Source organism: Gorilla gorilla, chromosome 3 (genome assembly GCF_029281585.2).
Source record: "Gorilla gorilla gorilla isolate KB3781 chromosome 3, NHGRI_mGorGor1-v2.1_pri, whole genome shotgun sequence".
NCBI classification, from domain to species: Eukaryota; Metazoa; Chordata; class Mammalia; order Primates; family Hominidae; genus Gorilla; species Gorilla gorilla.
In genome coordinates, this window is record NC_073227.2 from 106,993,092 (window position 1) to 107,014,876 (window position 21,785).

General features: G+C 35.4%; 1 protein-coding gene across 13 annotated transcripts in view; it reads left to right on the forward strand.

Annotated features, from left to right (window-relative positions):
* Window positions 1-21,785, forward strand: part of PTPN13 (protein tyrosine phosphatase non-receptor type 13) — a 222,882-nt gene that overhangs the window by 81,269 nt on the left and 119,828 nt on the right. For all 13 annotated transcript variants that reach the window (XM_019025698.4, XM_063705403.1, XM_063705405.1 and 10 more), the window contains 3 exons: window positions 12,684-12,749; window positions 14,980-15,165; window positions 19,541-19,628. In XM_019025698.4, the coding sequence (XP_018881243.4) occupies window positions 12,684-12,749; window positions 14,980-15,165; window positions 19,541-19,628 (340 nt within the window). The remainder of the gene's footprint in view (window positions 1-12,683; window positions 12,750-14,979; window positions 15,166-19,540; window positions 19,629-21,785) is intronic.

A 21,785-nucleotide genomic window follows, 5' to 3' on the forward strand; every position in this document is an offset into this window, starting at 1 on the left:
AGAAGTATCCAGTATGACTATAGTGTGATATAACTGACTTCAGAATGAGACCTAATTTTATTGTCAAAGTTATGAAAAAATTTAGGCATATATATTGTGTTTTATAGCAGACATTAGGTAATTGTGTTATATAGCAGGCTGTGGGTAATTTAGCACTGTGGGGTACTCCAGAGAATTCAGAATTGGCTATGAACATTCTTTCCCATATATCATTCCACATAAGTGTAAAAATTGACCTAGTAATTTCCTAATAGCAAAATTGTTAAATCAAAAATATATACATGTTAAACTTCAATATACATTGTCTAATTGCCATCTAAAGGAATTCTAATTTCTTTAAACTGACAATCATATTTTTCTTTTCAGAGATTGAATGTGTATGAGTGTGTGTGTGATGACTAAGCTAAAGGAAGGCATCTTGATTTGAGCCATCAATTATGTATCTGAAAAAAGACTGACAAGAATTGGTAGAGTGAATTTAGATTTAAATTTATCTACCTTTGATATTCCATGAGCTGCTTAAGAATTTTGAGAGGTACAAGCAACCATTGAAAGGAAATAGTAGTTATGAGGTAGGGGTAATGCTTAAGGCATTAGACTAAAAAATTTCCCATTACATAAGATGAAGTATTTGAAAAGAATTTTTTGTATGTTACAGAGTAGATATGGTCTTGGTCATTGTTATGTATCATGAAGGTATTCAAGTGTACCGGTAATGTTTTATTAAGCTGGATAGTATATATATATAGTTATTCATTTTTATTATTTAAACAGGATGCAGTCATTCTGTACACTGTATAATTCATTTAATAATATTTTTAAAAAGGGATTCGAACATTGGAAATAGGTATAGTATGTGTGCATAGGTATTATGAATTCTTTCTGTAAGCATTTAAAACCCACAATAAAATTTAAAAAGTGCTTAGTAGAAATTTGGGATGCACAAGTGCTTTTCTGATTTTCTGAGAGGTTTCCCAATTTGCCTTGTGATGTCTAGATCCCCAAACAAGTTAACCCTATGTTTAGGAATAACTGTTAGACCACATGTTTGGGAAAATGACTAAAGCCACTCTATTATTTTGCCAAGTGTTTAGAAGCAATGTTGGGGATGAAATGGGTGTGGGATTGTTGCCATTATCATGTTAAAGTTGATTTCTTAGTCTGTCTAATTGGAACTTCTAGCTTACCTCATGCCTCAAAATCTTAAGTGTAACTCTAAATACAAAGAAAATCAAGTTTCTTGATCCTATTCATAACATGAAGCAAAGGTCAGAAGAGTACCCATATATTCTAGCACAGTATTCTGGTTTTAAAATGGCAAGGGCATTTTGAAAATGAGGAAAGTAGCTGCACTTAATTACTTTCATGAGTTAAGAATATGCTGTTAACTAGCACTCAATAAATGCTTGCTGTTGATGACATATAAATTTTTTATAATGCTCAGTGCCCAGCACTCTTGATATATGACAATGTTCTCTTCATTCAGAGGGACTTACACTTAAAAGTCTTTTGTAAACTGTACACGTTTGTATGAAAAAACTCCCTTACTATCAACTATGTAAACAGGCATTTTCATTTATTTACCTTAAAACTTTACTTTTCAAGATAACATCCCTTTAAATGAGTAGACAGGTTTATACAGGCTACACTAAGCTTTTTATCCTCTGGCTTTTCTCTTTTATTGGGTAATTTTCTACTTCCTGCTTGCTTGGCAGAAGGTGTACTTATTTGACAATTCCTTTGAAATCGGTTTGATGGGATGGAATTTGAATCAAGTTCCTGTTGTGCCTTCTGTTCAAAAATATTGATGCGCACCAGAGATTTGTACTATGTCTCTGATAAATTAATCTTGATTATTGCCACTAATTTGTAGTCTAAATATCAAGAATTATTGCTCTCTGTGCTTTTTGAAAATCAAGGATCATCTTTAGAAAGACAATAATAGTAAATCTACTTACCCAAGCTTAGCAGAAGCCTCAACCGAACTTGACCAAAAAACAACGAAATGCCCTTAATCACACTATACCGTACATACTTTGTATTAAATCTTGTTAATCCATTCTCCGTCCCGTTTTCGTTCATTCATAAATTTGACAAATGTTTGTTATATGCCAGGACCCTGTGCCACTGAAGAAGAAATTCTAGGATTGTCTAGTGACACACTCCAATATGTAATCATATAATTAAATTGAAAATGTTAAATGTTGGGCTTGTAGAGATACTATCTCACATCCATTACGACGGCTACTATCAAAAGAACAGGACATAACAACTGTTGGCAAGGATGCAGAGAAATTGGAACCCTTGTGTGTTGTTGGTGAGAATGTAAAATTGTACAGTCACAATGGAAAGCAGTATAAAGGTTTCTTAAAAAATTAAAAATAGAATTACCATATGGTCCAGCAACTCCACTTCTGAGTATATATATCCAAAATAATTCACAGCAGGAACTCAAAGAGATATTTGCACACCCATGTTCATAGCAGTGTTATTCACAATAGCCAAAAGCTGGAAGCAGCCCAAATGTTCATTGGCAGATGAATGGATAAAAAAAACTGTGGAATATATGTACAATGAATATCATGCAGGCTTAAGTAAAAGGCAGGCTTGTCACATGCTACAATATGGATGAACCTGGAAGACATTATGTTAAGTGAAATAAGCCAATTACAAAGGACAAATACTATGTGATTCCACTCATATGAAGTATCTAAAGTAGTCAAAATCATAGAAACAAAAAGTAGAAAGGTGATTGCCAAGGACTGGGCAGAGAGGGTAGAGGGAAGAATTAGTGTTTAATGAGTATAGAGTTTTAGTTTTGCAAGGTGAAAAAGTTCCAGAGATTGTTGCACAACAGTGTAAATATGCTTAACACTACTGAAATATATACTTAATGGCCAGGCACGGTGGCTCACGCCTGTAATCCCAGCACTTTGGGAGGCCGAAGCGGGCAGATCACGAGGTCAGGAGATCGAGACCATCCTGGCTAACACGGTAAAACCGTGTCTCTACTAAAAATACAAAAAATTAACCAGGCATGGTGGCGGGCACCTGTAGTCCCAGCTACTTGCGAGGCTGAGGCAGGAGAATGGCGTGAACCCGGGAGGCAGAGCTTGCAGTGAGCGGAGATCACGCCACTGCACTCCAATCTGGGCAACAGAGCAAGACTCTGTCTCAAAAAACAACAACAACAACAAAATATATACTTAAAAATAGATGGTAAATTTAGTCTTTTTTTTTTTTTTTTTTTTGAGATGGAGTCTAGCTCTGTCACCAGGCTGGAGTGCAGTGGCACGATCTCAGCTCACTGCAACCTCCGCCTCCCGGGTTCAAGTAGTTCTCCTGCCTCAGCCTCCCAAGTAGCTAGGACTACAGGCGCCTGCCACCACACCCAGCTAAGTTTTGTATTTTTAGTAGAGACAGGGTCTCACCATGTTGGCCAGGATGGTCTCGATCGCTTGACCTCGTGATCCGTCTGCCTTGGCCTCCCACAGTGCTGGGATTACAGGCATGAGCCACTGTGCCCAGCCAGTAAATTTAATCTTGTGTAGGTTTTTTTTTTTTTTTTTAACCACAATGAAAGATGATGCCAAATCCTAGAGTTTTAATAGGTGCAAAAGCATTATAGAAAGTTAGGTCTTTAAATATCACTTCACCATACTATGTTCCACTAGCTAAAAAACTAATTTCTGGTAATGTTATTGGATTGTTAATGGCTTAATGTTTTGCTCTAGTCAGATAACACATTTCCATCTTATTAGTTTTTAAGTGTATATCATCTTAACTTGAAGGAATAACTCTTAAGATGGAAATTTAGCCCCATGAGAGAGGACTTAGGGCACCAAAATGGATCCTAAAATAATTCTATTTCAGCAGATCCCTGGGGCCATTTGCAGTTGGTGGGTCTCCCCTAGAGCACTAGAACATGTTTTGGTTTGCAATAAATGATACTGGTGTTCCTAGTCCTACAGTAAGTAACCTAGAGTTAAATAAGTTGCCAGATATATTGTTAAGCTATTATATCTTAGAAACTAACCATCACACTCAGTATGTAAAGTGTGATGAAATGTAAAAGGTAATGTGTTGTGGGGAAAGGGTTAATTTTAAAATTAGAAAATAACAACCTGCTGTTTTGAGCTTTAAAAATAATTTTGGAGGTGACTTTTAGGAAATATCGAAAGAAAAGAGTTACGGCTAAATAAATTTGTGCAATTGCTTTATATATCAGATCTTAACCTAAGTTCCATCATACCCTCAGAGGTCAAAGGAATAAGCCCAAGAGGCCATTAAAAGTTTAAAAATTGCGTGCGTACCAAAAAAAATGTGTCTTCGTATATTCTTCTGGATAGAGGGATCATAGCTTTTCTTCCTTCTTTCTAAAGGGCTAAAAAGTGATTGACTATTTGCTGACAGATCCCAAATGTATGTATCTCTAGCACCATGCTCTTGACTTTTATGTAAAGCTACTTATTAGATATCTTCACTGGAATGTGCCACAGGCATCTGAGACTCAATAGATCTGAAATTAAACTCATTGTTTCTTCTCATACCCTGAAACTTTTCTCCCTTCCATTGTGTTTCCTGTAAATGAAGGGACCATCGTTTCCCCAATTTCCAAGGAAAAATCTAAGGTGTCATTCTTAATTTTTCATTCACCTCTGGCCCCATTTCCTAAATCTTATGATTAATTTCTTTTGATTCTACCTCTTTAGTATATCTCATATATGTCTACATATATTAGCTTTCACTGCTTCCACCTCAGTTCAGTCCATCACAAATGACCAGTGCTGCAAACACTTCTAATAATCTCCCAACTCCAGTCTTGCCCATGGCTAGTCCATTCTGTAAAGTACAGTCTGCATTTTTGAAAACCCATATATAATCTTGTTCTATTCATGTTTAAAATTATTCAGATTCTCCATGTCCCCTGAATGAACTCTTGACTCCTGTGGATGGCCTTCAAGGTCGTACTGTATTGGCCTTGTCTGAGCCATCTTTATGTCAAGCTCTGTGCTTCAGGCATTCTGAATTTACTTCAGTGTCTGAGATATGCCACATACTTTCTTTCTTCTCAACCTTTGTGCATTCTCTTCTTTGAGCTTTGAAAACTCTTTTCACCCAGACTCATGCTATTTCAACTCATCTCCTCACTGTCTGGCTAACTTTTACTGTAGATGTGAAGCTTTCTCTTATGCTCTATTGTTCTCTCTGTGTACTTCTCATATGTCACATTATCTTATCTTGTATACAGCAGTGAAGATTTGATACGGAAGGGACCCTGTTTGTCCTCCTCATTATTGTATCCCCTATGCTCTCTACTAGTGGTCCTCAAAGTCTGGTCCCTCCAATCAGCAGCATCACCATCACCTGGGAAACTTTTAGAAAAGCAAGTTCTTAGGCCCTACCCCAGACCTATTGAATCAGATACCCTGGAGGTATGACGCAGCCGCCTATGTTTTATCAGGCCCTTCAGGTGATTCCGATGCATAACATAGTTTGAGAAAAGTTCCTCTATGCCATATTTGGCAATGAGTAAAAATAATTTTTTAACCCAGAGGTATCTATGATTTGTTGCCACACAGTGCCAGGGATGTGTTGCTAAAAGGAGCTATGTAGCACATGTAAAGCAGCTCATATTTCTTCACAGAGATCCAGAGATGGCTGGATGAGAGGTATCTGCACATCAGACTGCAGTGTCTCACCCAGCCTGTCTCTTATGGTCAGTGAGACAAATCTTTGAAGGCTTTTCATCTCCTCTTTAGAGAATGGATCGAGAGGTAGAAAGTATTCTGTTAGCCTTCCCAATGATGATAATTTTATTATCCCATTTTATATTTCAACAAATATTTATCATATGTGGGCTCTGGATTGAATTCTGGCTTTGTCACCTAAGGGATATATGAACTCAGGCAATTTGCTTAACCTCTCCATGTCTTAGGTGCCTTATCTATATGGTGTTAATAATAGTACTTACCTTGTAGGGTCGTTAGAAAGTGAAATAAGGTAATACTTGTAAAGTGCTTGGGACAGTACCCAGCATGCAGTAAGCATCCAAGAAATAGTAACTATCACTATTATATGTCAAATGCTGTGCTAGGTCTAGGGATAGAGTGGTAAACGGGACAAAATCCCTCTGTGCATGGAGTTTATATTCCAGTATGTTATAACTGTACAGACAGAAATGTATTTCTGTCCTGCAGGACTTATATTAATGAGCTTCCTTGACTCTCATCTTTCCATGTCACATTTTCTTTTCTATCTATATCTATCTATCTATCTATCTATCTATCTATCTATCTTCTATCTATCTATCTTCTATCTATCTATCTATCTATCTATCTGTCTATCTATCTATCTATCTATCTATCTCTATCTCTATCTCTGTCTCCATCTCTGGTTCCTCCCTTTTCACATATGTACTTAATTGCCTGAATTTCTCAAGTCTGCTAAGTTTAGCCCTTCTAGTTCTTTCCTCTTCAGCCCTATTGCTGGCACTATGGTGAAGTTCTCATTTCTCTTCTCTCGAACTTTTGTCATATCTCCTAACTCTCATTCCTGCTTCTTGACTGTTCCCTCTGCCACTGTCAGGTTAATACCCCTGATCATGAGGGTCTTTTCCCCTCAAAAACCTTCATTGAGTTGCTCCTTTTTTACCCAATGAAGTACAGATTCCTTAACCAAACATGAAAATCTCTCCAGAGTCTGGTCCCAACTACCTTATGACTCCTCTTTTTTAGATGCACAGGCTGTAGCCAGTGATTATTAGACAGATCTTGTGCTTCTGGGCTTCACTTCTTTGCATGGCAATGCCTTTCTCCCTGTTTTCAGGTTTCCACATCCTATGTACCATCCGTTCTTTCAGGGAGCATCTACTGAGGACTTATAATATGTCCAACACTATAAAAGGTCAAGGAGATACAAAGATGAATAAGGAGTGGACCTTACTCTCAAAGGACCAGGAGGCTGAGGGACAAAGAAAAGATGATGATTTTGATGATGGTGATGATGATGATGATGATGTGCAGGGAATTTACACAATGATAATAGATCTATACAGAATATTAAGAGCAGAGAGAGGGACACATAGTCTGTGTTCCAAGTCTCAGCTTAATACCCCTCTGCTTTAAGTTTCTTCTAACTCCTCTGTAGTCAAAATAACCTTTTCTTGTCTCCTTGAGTTTCCTTAGCACAAATTTACTACTTTTTTTAATACATAGGTGCATACATATATATTTATATCTCTCTCCTGTTAGACTTCTAATTCTGGAAAAGGATATACAGATTAAATTAGTAGTTTTCAACCAGAGGCAGTTTTCTCTCCTACGAAACATTTGGCAATATCTGGAGACAATTTTGGTTGTCGTAACTGAGAGGGTATGAGTAGATAGTACTATTGGCATCTAATGGGTAGAAGCCACGGATCCTGCTAAATATCCTAGAATTTACAGGGCAGCTCCCCACTGCAAAGAATTATCCAATCCCGAATGTCAGTAGTGCTGAGGGTAAAAAACTGAAGCCAGAGTTAGAATCTTGCCTCTGTCAGTTAAATAGCTATGCGATCTTGGGCAAGTTACCTTCCCTCTGTAAGATTGAATGAGCTAATGTATATAATGTAGGCCGGGCGTGGTGGCTCACACCTGTAATTCCAGCACTTTGGGAGACCAAGGCAGGCAGATCACCTGAGGTCAGGAGTTCAAGACCAGCCTGGCCAACATGGCGAAATCCCGTCTCTACTAAAAATACAAACATTAGCTGGGCATGGTGGCAGGTGCCTGTAATCCCAGCTACTCAAGAGGCTGAGGCAGGGAGAATTGCTTGAACCCAGGAGGCGAAGGTTGCAGTGAGCTGAGATCGCACCACTGCACTCCAGCCTGGGTGACAGAGTAAGTCTGTGTCAAAAAAAAGAAAAAAAAAGTAAAGAAAAAAGGAAGAAATTGTTCTACAATGTATATAATGTAAGCTTGGCACACAGTAAGCATTATGTACATGCTAGCTATTTATATTCTAATACATATAATAATATCTATTAGCTTATGATAGTAGTGTTATAGATACCAGGATGAAATATTTGTATCTTATCACACTCCCTAGTTTAGTGACTTTCAGAAAAAATATTGACTAAATGGGTAGTTGTCTAGCTCTTCTATACATGCATGTCATCTAGAATCAGCTCTTCCATCTTTTCATTGAATCCTGTATATATGAATCATCACTATCAAAGGCACCTACCTCTATAGGACTGTGTCCTGGCCTGCTATACTACTATACTAAGGAAGGGAAATAGAGCATCTCTGTGCTGTCCGTAAGGTACGGATGGACCAACAAAGGTCATAAAACCACAAATTCCCTGGGAAGCTAAATAAATAAGCAATACAAGTGAGAAGCAGATCAAAATGTTTTTTTTTTTTAACTTGTACTGCCTGATTCTTTTTTGGCCTCGGACTTGTTGATATCTTTAATAGAAGATTTAATAATCCTGGATTGTGGATTCCTCTTTTTTCTCATTACGTAAAACACAAAGGAAAATATGTAGATCAAATACTTGCCTGTTTTTGAGTAATCCTTCCTGTGCGTGACCTTCCTCCTTTCTACACAATATATATATGCAGTCTGTAACCCATCTACTGCTGCTATTTATTAACCAGATGAACTAAGCACTGTCAGTGATGTCAGTGCTACTATATTAATTTAGTTACATCTTTGTATCAGTGATCTTTATCCCTGTGTCTTTTCAGGCTGCACCAACAGTACAAACTCTTTTAATTTATGAATAAAGTGTATGGAAGCATCATGCACTTACCCTGTACCGACTGTTTGGAATAAATGTAAAAGCATTTTTCTTTGTATTCTGTAAGAAATATTTTTCTAATATTAGGTACCAGGTTGTATTATCATGTTATTTTAACAAAGATCTGACATACCTGGAGTTATCTAACAACTCAACAATGTATTTTTAATTATGATTTAAAATATTACTAAAAGTGTGGAACCCATATAAAGTACCATGCTAATAAAGTAGCAATTGTCATTTTGCATATTTTATTTCTCTATAGAGATATTTCATACTTGTATGTATTAGTCAAGGTTCTGCAGAGAAACAGAACCAATAGGGTGTGTGTGTGTGTGTGTGTGTGTTTGTGTGTGTGTATTTGTATGTATAGAGAGGTTTATTATAAAGGGTTGGCTCGTGCAATTATGAAGGCTCACAAGCTCCAAGATCCTCAGGATGAGTTTGCAAACTGGAGATTCAGGAGAGCCAATGATGTAGTTCAAGTCTGAGTCCGAAGGTCAGAGAAACAGTAGAATTGCTGGTGTAGTTCTAGTTCAAAGACTGGCAGGCTTAAGACCCAAGAAGGTTTCAGTTTGAGTCCAAAGGAGGAAAACGCTGATGTCCCAGTTCTAAGGCAGTTAAGTAGAAAGAATTCTCTTACTCAGAGGAGAGTTAACCTTTCTGTTCTTTTCAGGCCTTCAACTGACTGGAAAGGGCCCACCCATGATAGGGAGGGCAGTCTGCTTTACTCAGTCTACTGATGTAAATGTTAATCTCACCCAAAAACACTTTCACAGAAACACCCAGAATGAGATTTGACCAAATATCTGGGCATCCTTTGGTCCAGTCAAGTTGACACATACAACTAACCATTATATGATATATATATAGGTGATCAGCAAATGTACAATTTTATAACCTAGTTTTAAGAATGTTTTATTATAGTCATGTATAAAAATTATTAACGTATAGTAACTCACTTGGCATATTGAGAAGTAAGTATAATGAATCTTAAAGCATGGGCCATATCTCAAAGAATCATAAACCAAAATTAATATAATTGAGCATGCAATTAGTCCTTTATGCTAAAACTATGAAAAATGTTTTTCATATATGAGGTTCTTTGGAAAGGTATTTACACTTAAGACTATTTGGAAAGAAGCTTAAAGAGAAATATGATACAAATAGTCTGCACTAGGCTGTTTTGAACTTCTTGCACATTTAATTTAATTCAACAGACATGTATTGAATATCTACTATGTAAAGTTCTGTGTTACTTGCTAAGAGGGATACTAAGATATGTTAAAAAAAAAAAAAGCTGTTTCCCTCAAGGAAGACAAACAAGGACTCATCTAACTATACAACAAGGTAATAGTTAACTACGTCATCAAAGATACTATTGAAGTGTGGTGCAGAAATATAACTGTATCATATATGAGATAATGCTTTAACCTGTTTGGAAGTATTTATACAGCATATATCAGGGGAAACATCATCACTGGCCTATCAATAATGGCCAGAGACAATATTTTTGGTGGAAAGAACAGCTCACGAAAAGCTGAGAAAGAAAAGGATGTATTTTGCCAACAGAAAATTATCTATATGTGCCTAGTGTTTAGGTTGTGATAAGGGAAGGAGCGGTGACAGAAGAAAACTTAAAAATCTGCTTGCAAAATGGAAATAGAGGAAGGTCACAGTGAGCCCTAAATGTCATTATTTTAAAATTTGAATGTTTAAAAATTGAGAGCCATGAACATATTTGAAAAGTGGAACAACTTTTCTAATCTGTAATTTAAAAATAATTTAGGAAGCAATGTAAGGGATATATTAAAGTGTTGTGAGACTGTAAGAAGGGTACCCACTTTTATTACATATATCTGACTAATTTCTAAAGAGGATTTGATACAGTTTATAGAATTGAAAAATAAAGGTGAAAAAATAGGAGCCGAGTAAATAAAGACAAGAAAATAAGATGAAGCTGTAGTAAGGATGCTACAAAACGAAACAACAACAAAAGCACACGGCAAGAATTCAGTATTGATAGAAGTGGCCCAGAAGATGAGCTCTGAATCTCTTGACAGAAGGAAATAGGAAAGATGATTACTTATAACTGAGATCTTGCTTTTTGTGTCACAGAAAAAAATAGAAGCAATCAGGACTTTCTCTAATATATCTCTAGCAGCCTCCCCGTGTGAATTCCCATATGCTCTGCCATCTTGCTACAGATGAACTGTCCATGCTCTTCTATAAAGCCAACTCCTCCATTTGTGCTTTAGCTTCAATCTCCTTATCTACTCAACAATGTTCCTCTAGCAATCTCCATTCTCTCCTGCATTTCCAGTTTTCCCTGTTGAATCATTTCTGTCAGCATAAAAATATGTTGAGTTTTTTTAATCTTTAAGAAACAAAGCAAACAACCTAAAGAAAAGTCCTTTGATTCAGCTTCCTTCTCCTTGTACTACGCTACCCATTCATTGTGAGAAAATGCAAATCAAAACTGCAGTGAGGAAAAACAAAAAACAAAAAACTGCAGTGAGGCCAAGTGAGGTGGTTCTCGCCTATAATCCCAGCACACTGGGAAGCCAAGGCGGGAGGATCTCTTGAGGTCAGGAGTTCGAGAACAGCCTTGACAATATAGTGAGATCCCATCTCTACAAAAATTTTAAAAGTTAGCCAGGAGTGGTTTTACATGCCTTTAGTCCCAGCTATTTGAGAAGCTGAGACAGGAGGATCACTTGAGCCCAGGAGTTTGAAGCAACAGTGAGCTATGATTGCACCACCTCACTGCAGCCTGGGCAACAGAGAGAGATCCTATCAAAAAACAAAACAAAAACGGCAGTGATGCAGTGAAATTTATTGGTCAATTTTTAGATTGGCAAAACTCCAAGTCTTCGTAATACCTCTATGGACAAGGTTTGTGGAAAACTCTTACATGTACAAAAACGTGGAAAAACTCTTACATGTACTTCTGGTAGAAGTACAAAATGGCACAACTGTTATGCAAGGGAATCTGACAATATATATAAAAACTGCAGATGATTTACTTTCTCATCCATTATCTCAGAAAATCCATTTAAGAGAAATACTTACAAGGCTGTTTGCTGAAACATCATTTGTAGTAGCAAAGGTTTGAAAAAAATTTTAATTCTCTATTAATAACAGATTGGTTAAATAAACAGTGCTATAACCACTAATGGAATTCTATATACCATTTAAAAAAATAAGATCTCTAAGCATTGATATGGAAATACCTGTTGATAAGTTAAAAATGCAAGGTGCCTGCCAGGCGCAGTGGGTCACACCTATAATCCCAAAACTTTGGGAGGCTAAGGCGGACACATTACCTGAGGTCAGGAATTCAAGACCAGCCTGGCCAACATGGCAAAACCCCATCTCTACTTAAAATAGAAAAATTAGTCAGGCATGGTGGCAGGCACCTCTAACCCCAGCTACTGGGGAGGCTGAGCCAGGAGAATTGCCGGGGGATGGAGGTTGCAGTGAGCCGAGGTTGTGCCACTGCACTCCAGCCTGGGCGACAGAGCCAGACTCTGCCTCAAAAAAAAAAAAAAGCAAGGTGCCTAGTAATTTTTAAGGTTTCTGACCTTTTATGAAAGGAGGAAATAAGAATATATATTCGTATTTGCTTGAATTTGCATAAGGAACTTTAAAAGCTAACAAAACTGATTATGCATAAAGGATGGGCTGGGGAATTAGGAAAACATCTGTTGTAATAATTTCCAGTCTTGCTATCTCTTTTAAGCTCTCATATACTTTTATGTAAAATATAAAATGATGATTTTCTCAAATTGTGTATTATATTTTCTTTGGAACAAAATAATTTGTATTTATAGCACTTGCTAAATTTTCTATTGTATTTTATCATAAAATTATTTCTTAAAAATTCTATTCCTAGATCCACATTTATTCTCTTGGAATGACACTGTATTGGGGGGCTGATTATGAAGTGCCTCAGAGCCAAGTAAGTTAAGTTTTTACAGTTGTTATACTTTTTACATATGTTCAATTTTACACCTTATATCATAGCTCTTCCACACGTTTATACGTGTTCTACAGCATGCTGTCAGGTGTACCAACATTCCTATGGAGTTTGTTTACATTAATAATGTCATACTTTCAGGATGAACTTTCAATAAAGTACTAAAGACACTATTTTTAAGGTATTCCTAGAATTGTAGCAATCACTACCCAGATTTCAACAACTCAGTCTGTGAGATGGAGCTGGCCTCTTCAAAAATTATAGCAAGATAAATAAGCGTGTACTTTATTTTATCTAATGTAGTGACTGTTAAGAGGGATTGAAAATGTCTTGTCTTTGATGATTCATTCTACTGAATGTAATAGCTTTTTTGATGCAAAAACTCTAGGAATAGTAGCCCTGTGTCTCAGAGTGTTGTATTAGAGAATGTCATAGCTTTTTCTCTTGGCACTTCAAATCATACATCATACTTCACGACCCCTGTAACAGCAGACACAGGTATTAAAGTAACACTTGCTGAGGTCTTGGGCCCTGTTTGCCATTGGGCTGCTTCTAGTCATTATTTTCTAAAATAATTCTGATTCTTAAAGACCAATATAAACATAGTAGTAAATAGTAATTGAAAATTTAAAAATAGCTATATTTCATCAAGGCAAGATATAACATATAGAATTAGGTTTTATTTTAGGCATTTATAAGTCAAAACCAAAAATAACTAGGTGTGGTTTTTTCTTATTAAATAAAAGAAGTAACAAGCATTTTAGCCTTTTATTCTAAAATACAAACATCTTAAGATCCATAAAAGATAAATAATATTATTCACTTTGTTTGGTTTTATTTTATATCATGAAAAATAATGTATATTTTCTTTCTCTCTTCAGTTTCAATTCTGTAAATATAAATGAGAAAGTTAAAATATTACTGGAAATATTGGTGTCATATATTATGCAACCTAACTTGTAAAATGTGATCACAGTCTATAACACTTTATGTTCTTTTCTCATAACTGGAAATAAAGTCAATATCAAATATAAATAGAGAGTCAATATCAATAAATATAAATTAGAGGCGAAATATAAACTTGTATTTTAGGATCAGAAATCAGGATATTTTAGAAATATTTAATATTATTTTAAAAGTATTTATTAAGTACCTACCTTGTGTCAGATACTGTTAGACACTAGGACTATAGTGACGCATGCCTATGGAGTTTTTTGGAAGGAACAGACAGCTAAACGGCCAACTGCAACATAATGCAATAAATGCTATGTTAGGGAAAATAGAGGATGCTATGGAAAACAGAGTTGGGACTTGCGGTTAGGCTTGGAGGGTCAGGACAGATTTCTTAAAGGACATTGCGTCTAAGCTAACACCTAAAGGATGATATATTAATAATACCCAAATGGATGAGAAGTGGAAGAGTCATAGGACAGGCATTTGTTTAGACCAAAGTGGATATACCAGTTTAAACTCCAGTCAGCTTGGATGTGAATTTTAATTGCTCCACTCCTTACCAATTCTTGTATTGTTAGTATTTTTATTTTTCACTATTTTATTGGGTGTGTAGTGGCTTCTTCTTGTAGTGGTTTTAATTTATATTTCTTAGTGAGTAATGATATTGGCCACCCTTTCATATGCTCTTTGGCCATTCAGATATAATATTCTACAAAATACGTTAACTAATAAAAAAAAAAAACCCTCACATTCTGGCTTGTCTGTTTGACCAACATAATGATAATTTATATTTGAATGGTCTTGAAGCATTGCAATATTTTAAATCTCCTTTAAGTTATCATGGGAGTATCTAATTATATTTATACACATTGACTGTATTACATTTTATATAATATTAGGAAACAGTTTATTCCCCCAAATGGTGTGTATGGTTGTGTGTGCGTGTGTACATGTAGTAACTGTTTATCAAAACATTTGAATAAGCCAAGAATTTCACTACTTTACTTTATATTTAAAAATGCCCAGAGTTTTTCTGTACTTCCTTTCTAGGGAAGTATAAGTTAACTATCTTCTGCTAATATATTTTTAAAAAAGGTAAAACACAGTAAGATGCTTATGCTGATAAAAAGGAATTTATTTCCTCCAAGTATGTGAAGTGTGTTTTAGTGTGGTTCCTGTGATTCCTAGAATGATTTGTCTCATTAGAAAAAATATTTGCTCACATTTACTCACTGGCTTTTCCTTTATTTATATTCAGCCTATTAAGCTTGGAGATCATCTCAACAGCATACTGCTTGGAATGTGTGAGGATGTTATTTACGCTCGAGTTTCTGTTCGGACTGTGCTGGATGCTTGCAGTGCCCACATTAGGAATAGCAATTGTGCACCCTCATTTTCCTACGTGAAACACTTGGTAAAACTGGTTCTGGGAAATCTTTCTGGGGTAAGCTACAGTTACAATAGTAAATATAGTCATATTTTAAAATTTAGTAGATATCACAAAATTTTCTTTAAGGATACTATATAGGTAGCATTTTCTCAATGAAGACTAGAAATGGAAAATTGAATTTCTTCTTCTAATATAAATTGTTTATTTGAAACAATACTTAAAATTTAGAAGCTCATTGCAATAAGTCTAGATTTTGGGAGAATTATTCCCAAAAATGTCATAGAATGATAGCATGTTTGAGCTGAAAGTGTCTCCTCTTGTTTTCTTTCTTAGATCTTTTCCCAAGGAGCTTTTAGCAAATGGTTCTATTGTGAACACCTAGAAAAAATGTATTAACATGAAAATGGGTTTTAGAAATATTTAAATGTACTTTCTGTTGCTTTATACCTATTTCGTGACCACTCATTTGTCTGGATCTTCTAGGTGTTTCCCAAACCTTCTCCACTTTCCCTTCTTCTCGGAACACTGCTACCTAGTGTATCCAGGGAATCCATGCTTGTATCCCTGCCAGATTTCCCCAAGACCTGGACTCTTCTAGTTTTTCTCTTGTTTTGGATATGAAGAATTCCAGGAATAACCAATGCTATATATTACCTGAAAGTCCCACCTCTGTTCTGCATTTCTAAGGCTGTATTTTATCTTGTTTGCCCTATCTGATCTGGATCTATACTTTATCTGCTCTTATCCTTAGGGTTGTAGTCCTGGAGTGTTGGTCCCTCTTCCTTGCACAGGTTACAAATTTACCACTGCCACACAGTGTTCTTGTTGACTTCCTCAGAATTCCTCATCGGTAGGGGTTTAGTTCCCATCTTAATCAGGATGTCAGATGGCTGCCAGGAATGTATTCAAATTCTGCACAGTTTTTCAGTTGATAACAAACAGGCCCACAGATCTTCTAGACAAATGGTTTGTAAACTCTCCCCCAAGAAACCTTTGCGGTTCTATAGTGAAGGGAAATGTAGGAAGTAGAGGCCGAATAAATGGAGTTCCTGGTTGCCCATTTTCCCTCTTTAACTAGAGCAGCTCCAGTTTTATTTGATCTGTTTATATTTCTGCATGTGATTTTTTTGAACAAAGGTAAAGCTATTAAAAAATCCTAGAAAACCATCTGTCCAGACCAAAGTTTCTCATATTGTTTTCAATATTTTTGTTTTAAAAATACCTCTATGACCAAATAAGCTTGAGAAGAAACTATTTAAAGAAAATTAAATGTATTTTCACTGGAGAACTTCTTAGAGCCTTTAATATACTAGACTATATTACTAACCTTCAAGAAGAATAGGCATGTAAATAAAGCATTTCCCAAACTTTCTTGGTCTTGGAGGTCTTTTTTTCAGACATTCTCATAAGACTAATATTCTTTAAAACTTCACTTTATGGATAAGGAAACTGATACCCAAACAACTATGGGATTTGAGTTTCCTATTAGACAGTCCAGGGACTTTTTTATTACACCACACTTTCTCTAAGACTTTTGTGCTGTTTGCTAATTTTACTCCTATAGTAAAATTGTGAGAGATATTTTTTTCTGTCTTTGAATGAAGAATTTTTTTTCTGTCACCATAGAAATTATATTACCTATCTAATAATTGCCCATATTACATATAAAATCTTCATCCCTTTAAGGTTTAGCATTTAGTTCTCTTTATTATAGTGGATCTTTATTGTTCATTTATGTATGAAACCTGTGCTAGGGATTATAGAAGATACAAATTTGAATAAAATATTTGATCTAGGAGCTCTTATCTAAAACGCCATAACCATTTGCTTAATTATAAAATGAAAGAAGGCTATAAAACGATACATAGTAAAAATTTTAACAGCTATGAGAGTTTAAAGGAAAAGGATACAAATTATGACTGCATTGAAAAATAGCACTTTGAAGCTGAGCATGGTGATGCATGCCTTTAGTCCCAGCTACTCAGGAGGCTGAGATGGGAGGACTACTTGAGCCTGGGAGGTCGAGGCTGTAGTGAGGCATGATCGCACCACTGCAGTCCAACCTAGGCAACAGAGTAAGGCCCTACCTCAAAAAAAAAAAGTTAAAATTAAAAATAGCACTTCGAACTGTATCCTATAGGCTAGATAATGTCGGCAGAGGGAAGTGAACCTGGATAAAGGCTGTGAAATGGGAAAGCAGGAATGTTTGGGGAACAGTATGACATGGGGTGTATTGTGGGGTTATTTAATGGGAGAGAAAAATAGAAGGATCAATTGGAATCAGCATGTAGAGAGCCTCTCTTCACAAAGACAAATTTTTACTAAGTATAATAATGCTCCCCTTACCTTTCTATTGCTCTTCCTCATCTCCTAGACATCACTGGGTAGAAGTACCTCCAACAGCTACTGCTTTTTAAGTGTTTGTTTACTTTGCGCCAGACACTATGCTAAGGGGTTTATGTGCATTATCACATTATTCATCACAACAACCTCAATTTAATAGAGATACTTTTATCCTCATTTTAGAGGGCATAAAACTAAGGCTAAGAAAGATTAAATAACTTGCACATAGTCACAGATACGGTAAATGATGGAGACATAATTGGAACTGGGGTGTTTTTGACCCCAGTATATTCCTTAAAGCTTTTGTTGCCTCCAGTAGCTGACAGAATGAGTTAGTCTTTCACTGGTGTGAAATTCATTCTAAGTGACCATCATTCTTACTTAACATTAATTAGCGTGAGTAAAAGTCAGCAAGCCAGCTTACTTGTCTAGGTTTTTCCACTGATTTAATGTTATAATATTTGGACCACAATTTTACTTATCTGCAAAATAGGAATAATAATATGTGTGAATCATCCATATTATTAAACTGTTGTAAAAGTAGTTATTTCCAATTAATGAGCTGCTTTGTGGCCCTTAGAAGTTTCTTTGCTATTTCTCCCTTTATTTATAATATGAGGATAATATTGTCTACCATATGAGGTTGTTTGAGGATTAAATAGCACAAAGTGTGTGCCTAGCATATAGTAACTGTTCAATAAACAACAGTTATTAATAGTAACTAACTTCAATGCAGGAATTTTCAAAGATGTGGGATGTTAGTAATACTGTCTTTTCAGTCACTGACAGTACAGTATAATCTGGACTAACATCATTTATGCAACTTAACTGATAACATGATTTCAGAAATACTTCCATTTACAAGTCTTATAGGTAGAAAACATAATGCTTGAGCCTTGAATATACTACCTTAGATGGGTTTTTAATCCATACTTCAGCAAAATTCACTAATGGAGCAATATTAAAACATTTCTGTGGTATATGCGAGTGTGTGTGTGTGTAAACAAATATGTATGCATGCTTTTGGTGCTAGATTTAAGTAATTTCTCTTCACCATTCTCTCTTCCTCCATTTAGATTGACATTTCTCCTCTATTTGGCCACCTGAATAAAACAGTGGTCTGTCCAGTTTTTTATCCCTTATAATGTGGAGTTTGACCTAATTTGACATACTTTATTTCAAGCAGATACCCTTTGCTAAAGCTATTAAACTTTAAGATTACACTTTGTTTTAAAGGGAACTTAAAAGAGCATTGATTTAAATTTGTTATCCCTCAGAGCGTCCATTTAAAGACTTAGCATTTCTCGGCCAGGCATAGTGGATCACGCCTGTAATCCCAGCACTTTGGGAGGCCAAGGCAGGCAGATCACTTGATGTCAGGAGTTCAAGACCAGCCTGGCCAACATGGTGAAACCCTGTCTCTACTTAAAATACAAAAATTAGCTGGCGTGGTGGTATGCACCAGTAGTCCCAGCTACTCTGGAGGCTAAGGCATGAGAATCGCTTGAACCTGGGAGGCAGAGGTTGCAGTGAACCGAGGTCCTCCAACCTGGGTGACAGAGTGAGACTCCGTTATATTAAAAAAAAAAAAAAAAAAAAGAGTATTTCACAAATGTAATTTCTGAAGGGCAAGATCTACAAAATTATTTCTGAAAGTAATTTAAATTCTTCAATTCATAGTTATAATCAAGAGAAAGCTTTATTATACCAAAATTAATGTGGTTTTTAAATTAAGCTAACTTAAGAGTAGTTATTGGTTGGGGAAAAAAGAAGACTTCAAGTTTACTGTTTTCAAATAGAACTCATTTTAACAAGTTTAATCTGATGGTATTTTCTAGTTAGTAGGTTACTCTTCAGTCACTGCTTCTTCCCTTTTAATTTTCTGAAATGAATTGGCCAGCACTGGTCTACATAAATCTTATCCAAGAATACAAATTACCCTACAAATACAATAGGACATAGAGTCTCATTATTTAATGTTACATCCTCCAAAAACTGTGTAACTAGTGTCATTCTGTAAACAGTTACCATGAAAACAAAAGGGAGATCCTTTTGTCAAACTTGATTTTTTATTACCTGTGTACAGACAGATCAGCTTTCCTGTAACAGTGAACAAAAGCCTGATCGAAGCCAGGCTATTCGAGATCGATTGCGAGGAAAAGGATTACCAACAGGTAAGAGTATATTAATAGGAAATGTCTAGGCTTTAACCTTATCCCATTGTTTTCTTTACAAAATTATACTTACCTGGCTTTGAAATCTGGTAATTGAGACTATGATTAGAACATAAACGTACAAACTGGAGGTAGGGAATGGGCAGGAACACTAGCTACATTAAAAATAATTTCATTAAACTTATACAGAAAACATTATTAATATACTTAGGATTCCCAGAGTAACTTATTTCCCTTTCCAGTATTGGTATATCAATAATAATAATATTTATTTACTTTATCATGGTATTTCATATTAAAAATACTTTTTAAAGCATGACTAAATAAACACATGTATATGTTTATGAACATAAACACTACTGAAACAAAAGTTTCAGAAAACGTTTTTCTTACTGCACTCTGATATTTTTTATCATATTTCTTTTTTTTTTTTAAATGCTAGTAATAACCCACTAAATAGATTTTATCATGGAGTTATCAAATACTACCTTAGGTCATGTGATACTTAGTAAATAAAAACTAATGATGAGTAGTGGTTTTGCTATTTGTCAATAGCATTATATAATTATGTATCCTATGATAAGTATTAAATTTATTTTTTTGAAAGAAATGAATGGAAATTTCAGGCCAGGAGTGGTGGCTCACGCCTGTAATCCCAGCGCTTTGGGAGGCTGAGGCGGGCGGATCACCTGAGGTCAGGAGTTCGAGACCAGCCTGGCCAACATAGTGAAATCCCATCTCTCTAAAAATACAAAAATTAGCCAGGCATGGTGGCAGGCACCTGTAATCCCAGCTACTCGAGGCTGAGACAGGAGAATCTTGAACCGGGGAGGCAGAGGTTGCAGTTAGCCGAGATCACACCACTGTGCTCCAGCCTGGGCAACAAAGAGTGAACTTCTGTCTCAAAAAAAAAAAAAAAAAAAAAAAAAAAGAATGGAAATTTCAAACACTTGAAATAAAAGTAAATATAATTTTATGTGACAATTTATTTTTCATTGCTAGTTTCAGACATGGCTTATTTATAAAATAAACTATTGATTTTGCTGATTATCTTTGTTCTCTTCTTATCAAGCAGTTTTGAGAATCATGATAATCTAAACATTAACAGAAATACTTTTTTAGATCTTGTCCTAGATCTTGGGGCTAGGTAGAAGTAAATGTACAGATTGCTTAAATATATTCTAACAAAATATATTCTAATTGATATAGCTTAATAAAATAGATTAAAAAGTTAAGATTTTAATTTAATCAGAGCATCAGAGAAACGTGTCTTACTTAAAACCTATGAGCAACTCTAATTGTGAAAAATAAATGTAGACCTTGACTATCTGGACCAAATGTTTTACAGAGTCAGAACTCTCATATCTGAGAGGAAGGAATGTGTAAGTTAAAGAAAAGCAGTAAAATTGTTTCTAAGGGAGTGATTTTGTAATGGTACAGTTAAGTATCTGTTTTGGTGCTTCCATTTTAATTATTGTGAATAAAGACTATCTGAAAAGATATTTTAGCTTTCACTTCATTGGTATAGTAATTTATTTCTGGTTAGATCAGGGTTTTTTTCTAATGCATATATGATTAGTTTATATATGGGCCAAAAAAATAACAGTGTGGTAACAATTTTGAAAGTATTTTTCATCCTTTCTTGCAAATATTTCCTTCCTATACTTATGTCCCCATACTGTACTTTTGTCACTTTCTTTTTGTAGGTAAAAATATGTTTATTTTTATACTATTCTAGGATTTGAGATAGTATATAGTGTAAACTTTAGCACTAACAATAGCAGCAATTTGTTAATTGATCAAATTTGCAGTCAGTCTCCTATTTTAGAATCGAATAATAACAGAAACTTATAGATGAATATCAATAGCAAGCTGAAATAATATTTTGGGAGACATAGTGAACATTTTAATAAGTAGAACATTAGATTTAAAAGACATTGTTGTTTTTCTTACTTATCTTTTTCTATTTTCTCCCTCTCTTTCTTTCCTCTCTCCCTCCCTCCTTTCTTATTTCTCTTTCTTATTCTTTCTCTAACTTCTTTCAGCAGTTCTCTACTATCATTTCCTACTACCATTAAGTGGCCATGTTATGTAATTGAAGTTTATTTGCTTATGTGTTACTTCTTGATATAGTAACTGTAATGTTGTATTATTAAT